This window comes from Carassius auratus, chromosome 2, assembly GCF_003368295.1.
Source record: "Carassius auratus strain Wakin chromosome 2, ASM336829v1, whole genome shotgun sequence".
In the NCBI taxonomy this organism is placed as follows: Eukaryota; Metazoa; Chordata; class Actinopteri; order Cypriniformes; family Cyprinidae; genus Carassius; species Carassius auratus.
In genome coordinates this window covers 19,268,194-19,283,676 of record NC_039244.1, presented here as the reverse complement: position 1 = coordinate 19,283,676, position 15,483 = coordinate 19,268,194, and the positions used below count along the sequence as shown (strand labels likewise).

At 37.9% G+C, this 15,483-nt stretch overlaps 1 protein-coding gene across 1 annotated transcript in view; it reads right to left on the bottom strand.

Annotated features, from left to right (window-relative positions):
* Positions 1-267: 267 nt before the first annotated feature.
* LOC113119199 (insulin receptor) overlaps positions 268-15,483 on the bottom strand; it is a 43,360-nt gene continuing 28,144 nt past the window's right edge. The window contains exons 3-20 of the mRNA XM_026288485.1: positions 13,194-13,333; positions 12,682-12,826; positions 12,375-12,589; positions 12,162-12,288; positions 11,582-11,832; positions 10,634-10,801; positions 10,304-10,502; positions 6,957-7,240; positions 6,720-6,859; positions 6,044-6,203; positions 5,113-5,215; positions 4,951-5,018; positions 4,509-4,738; positions 4,262-4,372; positions 3,977-4,136; positions 3,001-3,130; positions 2,782-2,916; positions 268-1,683 (exon numbers count right to left, since the gene is read on the bottom strand). Of these exons, the coding sequence (XP_026144270.1) occupies positions 1,329-1,683; positions 2,782-2,916; positions 3,001-3,130; positions 3,977-4,136; positions 4,262-4,372; positions 4,509-4,738; positions 4,951-5,018; positions 5,113-5,215; positions 6,044-6,203; positions 6,720-6,859; positions 6,957-7,240; positions 10,304-10,502; positions 10,634-10,801; positions 11,582-11,832; positions 12,162-12,288; positions 12,375-12,589; positions 12,682-12,826; positions 13,194-13,333 (3,121 nt within the window). The 3' untranslated portion in view covers positions 268-1,328. The remainder of the gene's footprint in view (positions 1,684-2,781; positions 2,917-3,000; positions 3,131-3,976; positions 4,137-4,261; positions 4,373-4,508; positions 4,739-4,950; positions 5,019-5,112; positions 5,216-6,043; positions 6,204-6,719; positions 6,860-6,956; positions 7,241-10,303; positions 10,503-10,633; positions 10,802-11,581; positions 11,833-12,161; positions 12,289-12,374; positions 12,590-12,681; positions 12,827-13,193; positions 13,334-15,483) is intronic.

Here is a 15,483-nt window from a genome sequence, read left to right as displayed (position 1 = left end):
CCACCACGGAGAAAACTCCTGCGCCTCATGGGCCGACGACGACTTTAGGATGGTGTGGGGCGAAGTTATAGTCTGTGATGAAGAGGAGAGGTCAGCACCAGCCCCAAGAGTTTGAGAGCTGAGGAGCCCGATCCACCATCCTGACAGGCACAGGAGTTGAAGGAGATGAAACATAACTATGGAGAATAATGCAACCTTAAGCAACCACTCAGAAGTTCAGATCTCACAAGATAAACACAACAGAAACACAACAGAAACACATCCATTCACTCTTGTTGAATGCACCTCACTGCTTTATTTACAGCAGTTATTTCCATTTATATCAAGATTTGACATCTGAATCCGAAGGCATCTAGAAACTCCTGTGCATCTTGGAGCAGCTGGCTGATCAGAGCTCCAGGATGATTAGTATGATTTTCAGATTAGAAAAAATAAAGATTCAAGACAAACATGTAAAAACATTTTTCTACAACCGGCAATAACTCTCGAAGGACAACATATCAACTATTTACAAAAACATCAATAATATATGTATATATACTTTTATCATCATCTATACCCACTAAAATATACCAAAGCAGCAACTATTGGTCAATCTGAGGAACTCTTTTAGTCAAAAGTCCTGAAAACAGTTTAAATATCCTTCAGCTGTAAATGTGTGAACACCGGGGGGAAAAAAGAAGAAAAAGAGCACAGGTAGGCAAATAAATAAAAAAATATAGTCCGAAAATCTGTTCGTTCTCGGTGTAGTCTGGAATACTGAGTTGCAGGTAGTAAAGCAGTGTTTTGTACAGGCTTCCCCTGTAGCCAGTTTGTTCTTGGAAGGATGCTAAACGTCACTCATCCTACAGTTCCCAAGTTCAACAGGTTTGCCACCAAAGCAGATTCAGACGCAACTCCATCTTGTCATTACATAGGCCACAAACAGAGTAAGGTCACTTTTTTCCTCTTAATTTCTTCTAGATTCTGTTTTTTTTTTCCTGGACAGAGTCATGGTGGATGAGGGGAAAGTCTGAGGAGATGTAATGTTAAAGCAGCCTTTTGGTTGTCTGAGGTTAATTTCACAGTTTGTTCCATTTGACCAGTCCTTGAAACTTGGCAAATATATATATATATATATACTCACACAAAGACAGAAAAGAAGCAGTTGATGTGTATCTTTAAATACAAGAAAAAAACCTGCACCCTGTATCATCATCATCATACTGAGGCAGTAAAGAAAAATGTCCTGAGATTACTTTCTGATTAGCTTTTGATATAGAGCTTGATGAAAGTGAATCTATAAAATGATGAAAACCAATCTAATTTAGCTTGATGGGGTAATAATATTAAGAAGGATTAGATCGAGGTATGGATAAGATGCGTCCGTTTTTCTTACTGCCATTCATATGTGTATATGGCACATGCTCCTCATAACTGCCCCGAAGGCCCACGGATGAGCCCTCATCACCGTCTAGACAGCAGTCCCTCTGAGAGTATGAGGAAGGGTCCAGCGGGATGCTCTCCATGTTCTCCAGGTCCATATCAAACTCCTCTGTCTCCGGTGGCTTGTTCTCCTCGCTGTAGAAGAAGGAGACCTCCTGAAACGAGGGATGCAGATCCTCTCGGAGCATCTCGATGATCTCCTGGAAGGTGGGCCTCATTTTGGGATTGTAATGCCAGCACATCTGCATCAGGCTATGCCTGGAAGATCAGGAAAAATAGATATGAGTTAAAAGATAAATGCTGGGTCAAAGCCAGTGCTGGGTAGTAACTGATTATATGTAATCTGGGTTATATAAACCAGTTCCAAATGTTAAATACTGGTAATTAGATTAGATTACCTAAAATATTCAAAATCAGCCTACAGTTATTTTTTATTGATTACATGATTACTTAATATTGACAAAATGGTTAAATTAATCGATTCTCCATAATAATAATAGTTATTATTTTCCTTTTTAAAAATGTTCAGAAAGGATTACTGCTCTGTGGAAGTGCACAAACACCAACCTCTAGTCAGGTGGCTATTATTACACAAAAAATTGAGAGGCAACACAGAATTATCAAATTAAACCATTTTATCGTTTTTTTTGGCAAGTGTTTTATTTTGTTTACATTTTTTAAATAAAGATTTTCATTATTTAATTTTTAAACATTTTTTTATTCATTATTATCTTTTCATAAATGAACCCCTGAACTTCCAGTTAAGAGGTTTAATGCACTTCATACGGTTGCACTTTATTTTACAGTATGTGTACTAACATGTACTTATAGTGTATTTATCTAAGAATGTTCTGGTAATACAAGGTAACTACATGGGGTAGGGTTAGGTTTAGGGGTAGGTTCAGGGTTAGTACCTAGTTATTACATAGTTATTGTAATTACTATAATAAGTACATAGTATGTACATGAGGAACAGGACTGTAAAATAAAGTGCTACCCTTCATACTGTTGATAAAGATTTTTTTTCCCCCTCTTTGTATTTTTTATCTATATTTTTATATCAAAACAAGATTATTCAAATCAAATCAATGTGATAAATGAGTTAAACTAAAAATAATCAACAAAGTTAAAAAACAGATTATGTTACTAACAACAGCTATATATATATATATATATATATATATATAATAATATATATATATATATATATATATTAAAATAAAAGTTATCATTCTTTCATGCGCCAGTGAAAAAGTTGGTAGGGTAAGTAGAAATTGTAACTCCTGGTCTGACTGTCCAGCAGTCAAAACAAACAATCAAATAAAAAAAAGGGCAATATGTCAGTAATATACTCACAATCTGTCTGCACAGTTGTCCGGTCTGTCCAGATATCCTCCCTCCATCACAAACTTCAGGACCTGTTCATTGGACAGCCCCTGGTATGGCTGCTCAGCCAGAGTACTGATCTCCCATAACACCACGCCAAACGACCTGGGCAAGTACAGCACGGCTCATGAGTGATTAAACATAATGCATGTCTTTTTATGGTTGTTTGTGTGCATATGGTCAGCTCACCAGCAATCTGAATGAGCTGTGAAAACTCCATCCTTCAGCGACTCAGGGGCCATCCATCTCACAGGAAGCAGGCCCTTCCCGCCCTTTCTGTAGTAATCAGTCTCATAAATGTCTCTCGTCATGCCAAAATCTGACAGCAGAGAACACAAGACAAAATAACATCATTAGAAAGCTCTTACAATAATAGATGACACGATACAATTTACAAGATATATTACAGCACATCCCGTGCTTCAACACTTGCACCTCCTTTATCGTTATGATCTTGTATTCAGCAGCTCATTTTGAACTAGACCCAAGACTAGCATCGTTTATCATAAAAGGACATAATTATCCAGTGTTTTTTCATTTCACATGAAACTGAAGCATTGGAAGCATCACATATCATGAAAATACACATTTTAACAAGGTATTTACACAGGAATCATAATCGTGGGAAACAACGAATCAGTTCAGAGTGTCTGCATTGTGTTGATTAGTTATTGTTATCTTTACAGCAGAAATTAATTTTGTTTGCATCACTGAAACATTATTTTCCTGTTTGACACCAGAAAGCTGCTTTGACACAATCTGTGCTATATAAATAAAGGTGACTTGACTTGATTTAAAAAAATAGTACAAGTTATTAGTTATGGTATTTAATGTTTTATTTTTATATTTCTATATATCTTTAGTAAATTTTTATTTCAGTTTTAGTAATTTTGGTATTTCAACAAACCAATTTATTTCAGTTAGTTACCAAGGGAATATTTCCAATTATCTAATATTTTATATCTTGTGCTATAAGATATCCATATATTTTTCTATTAAGCATTTATTGTTTGGTTTATTCCTCATACAATGTAATACCTACTCCCATACTGATTTCTGAACCAGTTATGTTAGTATCTTGGATCGTTCAGTGCTTTGCACAGGCAATTTAGAGACTGGACCACTTAAATCTTAGGTACATTTCCCCTTATGACTGGTACTGTACCTCCAATTTTTACAGTCAGGTCTTCGGCCACCATGCAGTTCCTAGCAGCAAGATCTCGGTGCACAAATTTCTTGGCGTTAAGGTAAGCCATGCCATCTGCTATCTCAGCAGCCATCTGAACCATCTCTTTCAGTGTTGGAGGAGGCCGACCTGGATTATTCTATAAAGTAAAACAAAAACCCATTATTTAAACTGTACTTTTATTAATCTAAAAGTCTAGCTCCTTATAACTAATCTAAAAGCTGTGGCAGGTGTGATAGTGACTCCTCTGCTATGGTTTGTTACCTCGGAGTCAGGTCTGAGAGAACGCAGGAAACTCTTCAGATCTCCATGTGTCATTAGCTCCATCACCACCAAAGTTGGCTGGCCTTTAGACACCACTCCCAGGAGCCTCACCTAACCCACAAAATCATGTCAGGTATCTATGAAAAGCTTAAAATTAAAATAAAGCTGAAACTAAAAGAAAACAAACAACACATGAGTCTAACTACAAAACATGCAGGACCAGAAGGCTGACATGTGCATGTCTTACCACATGGTGGCAGCTGAATGCCTTCATCACAGAAGCTTCGTTGAGGAACTCAATTCTCTCTCTGAGGCTGGCCGACTCGTTAACCGTCTTCACAGCGACACAGGTCTGCGGCTCACCTTTAACTATGTCCTTTCCGATGCCCTCATACACCATCCCAAATGATCCCTGGCCTAACTCTCGCAACAGATTAATCTTTTCACGAGGCACCTCCCACTCGTCTGGCTCATACACTGCACAAACACAACAGATGTGCATGACACACAGTGCCATAATTGAGATGGAGCAGATTTCAGATCATTTTAAATGTGATGATCGTCCTAAATCAATTACACTGTTTATGTGGTCAGCTGGTTCTTTTAAAACAAAATTAAATGTGCATCGACCACAGCATGTTCTGTCAGAGTTCATTAAGCACATGAAAAGGTAAAGGAAAGTTGCTCACCCTCATCTGGGCTGAAATACTCTGGATTTGGAGAGGTATAAAGTCGGCCAGTCGGACCTTCTGTTTGCCTGGTCAGATGAACAAACAAAATTAGATCCACACACTTCATTAAGAACAGTTTTCTGCATTGGTCTTAAGGATATTCACAAGAGAAAGACTTACTTTTTCTTTAAAATGAAAAAGCCCACACCTCCCATCAAGATGAGTAGAAAGACACAGATCACAGGAGCCATCACAATCTTCAGCATGTTGGATGGGTCCACACCTGTTCAGATACACACAATAGAAAAGGTGTACATATCCAAACCAAGTGTGGTACAGGTGCAGGATACAATTAAGCAATTAATAAAAGTAAATTAAAATAGTAAGTATCCATACACTGATAATAATTCACCAATGTGTTATAGAAAGCCTTAAAATGGCAAGGAACTAAAAAACTAATATATAATAAATTCAAAAACAAGTGGTAAGGTGGTAAATGCCTCAAGTGGTAGAGCATTGTGTTAGCAGCGCAAGGTTGTGGGTTCAATTCCCAGGGAACACGTTAGGTAAAAAGATTAGCTTGAATGCACTGTAAGTCGCTTTGGATAAAAGTCTCGGTAACACTTTAGTATAGGGTCCAATTCACACTAATAAGTAGTTGCTTATTAGCATTTCTATTATTAACATATTGGCTGTTTATTAGTGCTTATAAAGTACATATAATGCATGACATCCATAATCCTACCCAATACCCTAAACTTAACTACTACCTTATAAACTATTAATAAGCTGCAAATAAGGAGTTAATTGAGGCAAAAGTCATAGTTAATGGTTAGTTAATAGTGAGAATTGGACCCTAAAATAAAGTGTGACCAAAGTCTCTGCTAAATGCATACATTTAATTTCAATTTAAATGACCAATAAACAACAACATAATAATATAAAAAATATAATCCATGGCATTTCAGGGCTTCCAAATTAAAATTCGACATTTTGCACCATTATATCAGTGTGTGATTCTGTTATGTGGGTCTTATGCATAATTTAATAATGGAAAATGTGATATTCATAAGCATTATAGACAAGTTGTGTGTGTATAATAGCGTCTTACGTAGGTCTTGCACATAGAAGTGTTTTGGCTCTGTCCATGATCCATTGCCTGCCAGAGAGGTGGCTCTGATCCGCACTGTATAGTTCCCAGGATGCACCACTCTCAGCCTGCAGCCTCCATCTGCAATATAATTCTTCCTGGATACGCAATGGTGCAGCTCCTAAGACATAAAGGCATGCAGTTAGACAACCCATACTGCTGAAGATGTCCATAAGCCAGTGGCAAAGTCTTAGCTTTTATCATGTTATTAAAGTCCACCTCACACTAACACATCTAAATATTACTCCTCAGACTTAATTAAAGTGTAAACAGTTACAGCAGAGTGTTTTAAATCCATCAACGGTAACAGGCGCATGTGCCACTAAGTGCAAAACCATCATGTTTTGTTTCACTTACAACAATCATTAGCCTTTATATAATCAACCCTTGTTTATCCAAAGCTTTTCAAAAACAACATTAGGAACATTTCCACTGTCTCTGGCTGGATTTCTCCATGGTGACAGAAATACACAGTTGACGCAATGATGCTACTAAAATAGCTTTGCTGATCTGGAGCAATCGCGTGTTTATTTCGACAGGATTGATAAAAATAAGATTAAAAGTGCAGCCAGCGTTCATGGAGCAGAGAGCCTGGAAAGAATACAGGCTTCGATCTCTGTCTCATGTAACATCTCACCTCTGTATCTCCCAGTCTCTTATAATGGACTTCATAGAGAATAATCATGCCGTTAGGGGCCTTAGGCTCCATCCACCTGATGTGTACGGAGTACTCAGACACATCACAGGTTATCGACCCCACAATGTCATCTGCTTTTTCTATAAGACACACAAGGTAAAGGTTACAAGGTAAAGTTATTAATAATGGCTATACTATATAAAATAATAATGTGTCGTAAAAATAACAATCCCAAACCTTCAGGCATGGTGCGGGCACTGACATAAGCCGCCATACTGCAGCGAGAGGGGTCAGTCTCATGGTTGCAGGCATGGATTTCTATCTGGTAGCTGGTGAAATGGCGCAGATTGGAGATGACCGTTGACTCCTTGGCCTGAACAATCAGGGAGATCTTATTGGCCTCTGCTTCCTCCTCTGGGCTACGAGTGGCAGAGCCATTGGGCAGTGAAGAAGGTGTAGTGAAAAGACGAGAAGAGGTCCTGTTGGCAATGCCCACCAGAGATCTGCGCTGTCGTGATGTCCTAGAGACACAGAAACATGCAAAGAAGCACTTAGTCTAGACTTCGGTTCCTATACAGCTTGTATTTTAAGATGGTTTGTATCTTGCATTAGTACATGTGATTGACTGGAGTGCTTTATGGTGTGATCAGACCTTTATAATACATCAATGTGTCTGAAAACCAAATGTTTGTGGATGTTGAAAGCGTGTGCATATATTGTGATATCAGCTGATGAGAGTCATGCAATAGTGGATGTATATTATGCAGCCTCACTCAAAAATCAAACAATCTGATCGACTACGGTAAAGCAAACATTTAAATGGCAGTTCTATATGTTGCAGCACTTATTTAGTCCATTACTCAAATGGTCACCTGCACTAAACAGATGTTCATGTCACAAGCTTCACATCTTCAAAGCAACGTGGGAAAAATCAAAAGGGACATGACATGTGCCTCATGACGCAGAGTCTGTTCTTTCTTTGGCTCTGCAACAAACGTAGCTTCACTCCAGCTCAGAAGGAAAATGACTTCCATTACCACTTCATTGTTGAATACAGACCACAGATTACTGTATAATTACATAAAAGCATGGCAAATTACAGTTTTAGGAGACTTAAAGAGACTATTCATTCAAAACTTTCGAACAAATTCAAACAATAATAAGAGTGCAGTTTTCCTTATGTTGATATTTCCTGTTGAAGCAGGTTGTTTGTGAAAACATTCACATTTGACAGGGAATTCGACTGGACAAAAAACTGTTGCGCAAGAACACGTTATTATTATTTTCTTATTATACTTAAATTCATTAAGGACACAGTAAACTGATCAAAATGACAGCAGAAACATTTATAATGTTACAAAAGTTTTCTATTTCCAATAAATGCTATTATTTTGAATTATATATTTCTCAACGAGTCCATGGCTCCTTGCAAAAAATTTAAGAAGCACTAAGAACTATTTTAAACTTTGAGAATAATAAGAAATGTTTTTGAGCACCAAATCAGTACAGTAGAATGATTTGGAAAAAAAATGTATTGAATTGAAAATTGAAAATTCAGCTTTGCCGTCACAGAAATAAACACAATTGTGAAAACAGAAAAAATAGTTATTTTCAATTGTAATACTTTTACACAGTATTACTTTGTGATAACAATTTAATGTCACCTTGGTGAGCAAAAGAGACTTCTATCAAAAAACACTACAAAATATTACTGACCCCAGACTACTGAACGTTGATGTATTTGACCCATTATATCAGAAGACAAAGTCTAAATGTGTATATTTGCTAAAGGTTATCTTTTAAGGCGTAGAAACACCTCCATAGATGAATTACGAGCCACAAAATTCCAGTTCACTGTGTTCATTACTCATCACCACTAGAGGGAGCAGAGGAGCGTTTCATGTGGTTGGTTTTAACTATTCCAGTGGTAAACCACTACCAGAGCACCACAGCCTTCAGTTATATCCTCAAATATAAGAGCTCGGGACAGGAGGATTCAGTGCTTTTGGTGTGCTCGAAGAACCAAAGCATTTCCGAGGATAAAATCATTTTTAAGTAAAACCATGTATTAACATCTAAATAAATTAACTGAATACATTTTGTAGTCTGTAAAATCACTGTGAATAAAATGTGCAGAACAGCTGCAAGACGACCATAATATTAAGGGTATCGAGACACACAGTCTGTGTAGGAGTCTGCACTTCTTCTAAATGTGTCGTGATAGTCACTGTCAACATTGTCTATCACTACCACAAAGCAGACAACATCTTCCCACCCCCAAAAAAGATTACACTAAACCAAAGCCTGTACAAGGTATGAGAGAAAGTTTTTGTGTACGTGGGAGCGTGCATGTGTGTGTAGGAGTGGAACGGGATCTTTAAAGCCAGCTGTGAACTTCTGAAGGCCAAAGACACACAAAGACAGTGGAAAAGAACAAAAACATATACTCAAGGTCTTGGTGGAGTCAAAAACAACCCAGCTTGACCACTACTAAGAAATTCAACCCTGAGCTTAGAACTCAGAAGAAAATAGATGTACACCATGAACCACTTGAGAATCTCCACTTAGAGGGTCACATCAGGTGAAGAATCGGACAGCTGCATCTCAAGAGTCTTTGAATGTTTCTGAACCCTTTTCACTAGGACTAACTTAAAACAGTTTTTATAAATTTGATAAATCCTGCACAATGCTCTCCTTAAAACAATGCAGAAAATGACTATATGTAAAACAATGACCTAATGCATTCTATATATTGACTATATATACAAAAAATCTATATAATATATACTAAATATTGCCTATAAATGAAAAAGTCTATGTTATGTATGCTATAAATTGTCTACATATGAAATCTGTTTATATAACATACGAAATATACTGTTTACAGATGAATGAGTCTACAGAATATATTTATGCTATATATTGCCTTTATGGATGTAAATCATGAACCCTCAGTCAAAAATCAAACAATCTGATTGACTACGGTAAAGCAAACATTTAAATGGCAGTTCTATATGTTGCAGCACTTATTTAGTCCATTAATCAATTGGTCACCTGCACTAAACAGATGTTCATCTCGCAAGCTTCACCTCTTCAAAGCAACATGGGAAAAATCAAAAGAAAAGACTGGTTTTGTGGTCCAGGTTCACATATTATGTGCAGCATGTTATATAGACTATATATCTTACAGTGTATATGAATGTAATTTATATTATTAATATATGAAAACATTTATATAATTTATGCAATATTGCCTATATGAAAAAAAAACTATAAAATGTGTGATCTATATTGCCCTTAAAATAAAGTTTCTATTATGCATGACATATATTGCCTAAATAAAAAGTATATGTAATATATGAAAAACATTGTCTATGAATAAGTCCCTATAATATATGCTATATTTTGAGTGCAAAAATAGCAAAAAGTTTTATTTTTATTTTTATAGAAAACCATTTTTTTTTTTACTACTGGTGAAGTTTCTAATTGATCATTTGCAAATCAATTATTTTAATTAATGATTAGATTGATACATTTTTGCAGTTCTAGTCTACACTAGTTAAAGGAGTTAGCAGTAAGTTTACCTGAGCTCAAAGACTTCATTATGGAGGTAGTTCTCAAAGGTTTTGCGGTACTCAGTCTCCTCCGCCTCTTTCTTCAGCTGTTTCTCTGTTTTGGGGCAAGCACAGCAGCGACCACCTTGGCCCTGCTCTTCGGTTTGGTTCCACTTCTGTTCCTCTTCACTGTCCACCTGTGTGGGGGCTCTGGTGGGCAGTTTCATACCTGAACACCACAAACACAAGACTCTGACTTTGTTCTGGCATAATTACAGATAACACTCCGAGTCTTACCAACCCTAAACTTTTGAATGCTAATGTGTTTGGTCTACATTATATTCTTGTATGTTTTCTAACCTTTCTGACAGTAATCAAACTTATAGAGCTCGCTGGCCTCTGGTTGCTGCTGGCAGAAGACCAGGTAGTGTGTGATGTTTCCATTGGGATCATTAGGGGGCTTCCACTTCAGAATGATCTGAGATGAGGAGTTCGATGAGGATATGGGGTCCAGGGGCACAGAGGGTTCTGTAAAACAAAAAGCACACATAGGTATATAGAAAAACCATGAATGATTTTAAATAAAAACAAAGGCAAAAAAGTAGACTAGTAGAACAGTATATTAAACTCAATTCTGGCTAGACCACATTTTCAGACTGGGTCAACAATGAGACAAGAAGAACAATAACAGTTTCCAGCTAAAAAGGAAGAATGGAGGGGCACCATCGATATCACAGCATGTAAACCCAACCGTTTACCAAACCTGAAAAAAGAAGGGGGGGGGGGGGGGCACTACTTTCAGCGCTTGCCAACCAGCTGCTGAAATAATGTTCTCAACTTAGTGAAGGCTTATGTGGTTTATCAGGAAGGAAAGACAAAACAAGCTCAAAATGAACCTGGCAGCATTAAAAGCAAACCACATTGGTTTTTTTCTCCTAAATCACGGCCTGTCATGCTGCACACTGCTGAGTGATTTCACACTGCTGAAAGTCATCAGCAAGCTATTTTACAAGCCTTTGACCTCTTTTATTGCTCTCTCATGCCAAGCCTACATGATAAATGCTGCAACTGGAATCAGAAAACAACTTCAGAAACGACTACATTCAGTTTTATCAGGTTTGGTGAAGAGATCACGCACACAAATACAGATTTCAAACAAAAAACTGACAATCCCAACTTTTTACATTTCTAAGTTTGTCCTCCCCACTAATCATAATCATATTTTTTAAGTTTCATTTTGCTTGACAGTATAAGGAGTAGCAAATAAACTGCCTAATCTTCCTGTGACACTGATTCTGAAGTTCTTACTGGTAGCATTGGTGCGGACATAGATGATTTCACTCTTTGCTCCATGGACTTGGTGTTCATCAGAAGCGGAGAGCTGGGTTTTGACCATGATGGCATACTGTGTCCATGGCTTCAGAGGGAGGATGAGGTACCCGGGCTCCTGCTGCTCCTTTCCATCTGTGGCACGAGGCGGAGGGTCTACATCTGCTATGACCCAGCTGTTAGAGCCACATGCGTCCTGACCGTCAAACTCAGTCACGTTCTTGTATGGCCTAGAGAAGCAGGGAGAAATGTCAACACATCCTTACACAGAAAACATCACTTTATTGCAATGAACTCAAACTACAAACTTAGCAATAAAGAGTAAGGGTAGATGACGCTTTGAATACGGTTGAAAATAAAAACAAAGTGGAGGTACAGCACGTATAACTTGGTATGGACCATTAAGTTGGCAAAACTAAAATTTAGGCTTCACTTACAAGTTTCCAATGTGCAAAACGCTCTAGATTTTGGACAGTACTTCTGTCCTTCACAGCCTCATTTAAAACACTGTAAATAAACTGTCTAGACAGATTAAGGTATAAAAAGTCAAGTCACTTACGCCTCTTTGTATAAGACCATGAATCCCAAGAGGTCTCGAAAATCTGGTGGCCAGAATGGTTCCCATTTAATTATGATCTTGTCAGAAAGCGTGCGAATCTGTGTGAACTTCAAAACCTGGCTCTCACCTAATGAAACAGCAACAAAAATGCATTCAGATTTATTCAGAAAGAGCATATGAGCATACCTGAAATCAACACTATGTCCTCCTCACATGAAGCCTGATCTCCATTGGTCTTTGAAACGATGTCATTCTTTGCTTGCCGATTCTTAGTGCCCGTCACCTCCTCCATCTTCCGTATTTCTGACATGCAGAGTTTTGAATTATGATGGAAAAACATGCGACCCTGGTTGATGGTCAGGTTGTGTTTAGTCCAGTCCCACAGCTGACGCAGGTTCTGGTTATCGAGGGCGTAGAATGAATAATTCCTGATGGGAAAGAAAACAGCACACAAGTGAGGACAAGGGAAGAGGAGGGAATATATTGATGAAATGGGATTATTAGGTGACAGTTCACATACCCAACTTCCTGTGTCTCTCCATGGATGATTCGGAGCTTGCGAAGGAAAGATAGAGAGACTAGGGCGTATGAGTGTCGTACTGTCAGGTAGCCAGTGATCTCCTCTAGCTGTCCCAAATTAGCTTCCAGCTCTGAGGCTATGTTATCTAACAGGGAGAGATGGAAAGAGCAGCAAGTTTAAAATCGGACTCTCTTGAATGTACATAAATTTGTATGTGTTTCTGTGATTAATTACACAAGTGCAAATAATAATATTAAAAAATAATTAATATAATAAATTATTATATTAATTATTTTTAAATATTACATCTGAACGATTTGCTAATACATATCAAATTGTAATAATTATAATAATAATGATGATTATTATAATTGTGTATATATAAATCATACTCTAGAATAATTGACAGATTAATAATTAAATATCAATGAAATGAGTGTGTGCATGAGGGTGTGTGTGTGTCCTTCTACCCTTGCACAGGTTAAAATTGTATTAAATGTGTTTGTTCTTACTCCCTCCGCGGATGTTGATGACCAAGCTGCCGTTGATTACAGTGCATCCTCTCAGAGCCTGCGCAGAAGTGACTGAGTCCACTGTCTTCAGCCCCATGCACACCTTGGGACAGAGGCCAGCGCAAGGGGTGCAGTTCAACCTGGGGCACAGATCACAGATTGACATGTATACAAAGCCACACAACAAATAAAAGTCATTCATCCACATGTGCTGTGAACAGAACACGGAAAGGAAGAAATGCAGATATGATGGAGTGTTTCTATTCTTGTTGACACTGAAGCAAATTTGCGATATTATGACAATAACAGATTGTTTGTGTCAAGGACGTGGATCCTGTTGCGCAAGGGAGCGTGGGTGACCTTGCAGGGCAGGCCGAGGGGGCAATCAAGAATGAATGGGATGTCCTCTCAGACGCCTCACCCAGAGGCACAACTTAATCACTGATTGTTATTGTATATACGTCAGGCCAGAAACTGTTTGTCTTCTGTGCAGGATGCTTTCCATGCCACTGTTTCCTGTGAAACTACACTACGCACATTTGTACAACAACCGTAATAAAGTGTGAATCCACAAGCAAAACAAAGGATATGGCGCAGTGGTTTCCATTTCAAAAGTCTTAATTATAATAGTGTCACAGCATGATACTAGATGCCAAGCCGTGCCATGAATGTGCACAAACCACCTATCAGGTAAAGCACAAGTTTATTCCTTGAATGGGTCATCGCTGTGTTTTGGGAATTGATTGTCTTTTGTGGTACCTGCCAAAAAGGACAGAATGTTCTGCGGTTTATCCAGCTAATCTGAAGAGAAGCTGGAGCGTGGGTGAAATCCGTATTGCAGACATATCAGAGTCCAGTATGCCATGTCTCCCTGCGGCAGGGATACAACTCAAGAGTCGTTTATCTGTCAGTGGCCAGACAGTGCTCCCTGTCTATGCAGATGCTAGACAGATACAAGCCGATGAGACCAGGGTGTCGAAACTCCTGATATCTGAATGGAGGCCGGCAGCAAGGGAAAGAGGCCTGACCACTGCAATGTGTCTGTCCAGCCTCCTTGATTTGTGTGTCTGCTGTCTGAATTCCCACAGTGCACCCACACTGCCCAGTTCAGGGGTCATACCGGCACAGGGGAAGCAAGAGTATTATGAGAAAGAGGGAAAGAAAAAGAGTAACTGAAAAGAGAAGTGTCCTATCTGGAAGAGCATGCATTACAGGGTCAGTTCTGTCATTATTTACTCACGTTCATTTTTCTTCACCCACAAGATTTATTAATTCCAATAAACACAAAAGTACATTTTAGATCTGCTTTTTAGATACAACAAAACGGGATGGTGTGTCAAAATGTCAAGCCCTAAAAAATGATAAAAAGTACCATAAAAGTGGTTCAAACAGCATTTGAAGCTGTGTAATAGTTATGCTGATAAACTTGTTACACACAAGTCTGTTACTTGAACAAACCTATAGTATGGCTTCAGAAGACATGGAATACAGTGAAAGAGTCATAAGGACTCATTTTCTGAAACATTTATGGTGCTTATGCTTTCTGCTGATTGACAGTATGACTCAGCATTTTGTGTTGTTGCAGTATGGACAAAAACAGTCCTTAGTAGAATAGTTTATATTAGATGGTTTATAGTAAATAGTTTGAAGTGAACTGATTGTGAGTAAAAAATAATCATGATTTTATGAATCAAAATAAAGTGCATCCATCCATCATAAAAAGTGTTCCATGTGGCTTCAGGGGGTTAATAAAGGCCTTCTGAAGTGAACGGTTACAATTGTGTAAGAAAAATAGTTTTTAAAATATTTAAAACTTCATAAACCTTAATCTTTAGATTCCACTAACTGCTGAGAGAGTGGCATTCCAGCGGATGACGTAAAACGTAGGGCTTAGAGTAAGTCAAAGACTGTGACAGGAGTCAGGGGAAAAAAAATTGATAAACTGAAACAGCCAGAATCCTAAAAAATAACGTGATACAGATTTTTGGTCAAACCTACCAGCACTATAAGAAATGTTTCTTGAGCATCAACTCAGCAAATAAGAATAATTTCTGAAGGAAAATGTTCCTGTCTGCTGCTCTTCATATCAAATTAAGTTGATAAAACACGTTTCCCATTAAAAGAAACAGAATGGACCATCCTTCTGCATACGGAATGGGTGTATAGAAATAGTGTGAGAGGGAATAAAGCTATGAGACACTGGTTATCCTATATTTCCACTATAAACAAACAAACAAACAAAACTAAACTATGTTCTGAAAAGATCTGTAAAACAGAGGTTAGAGATCTG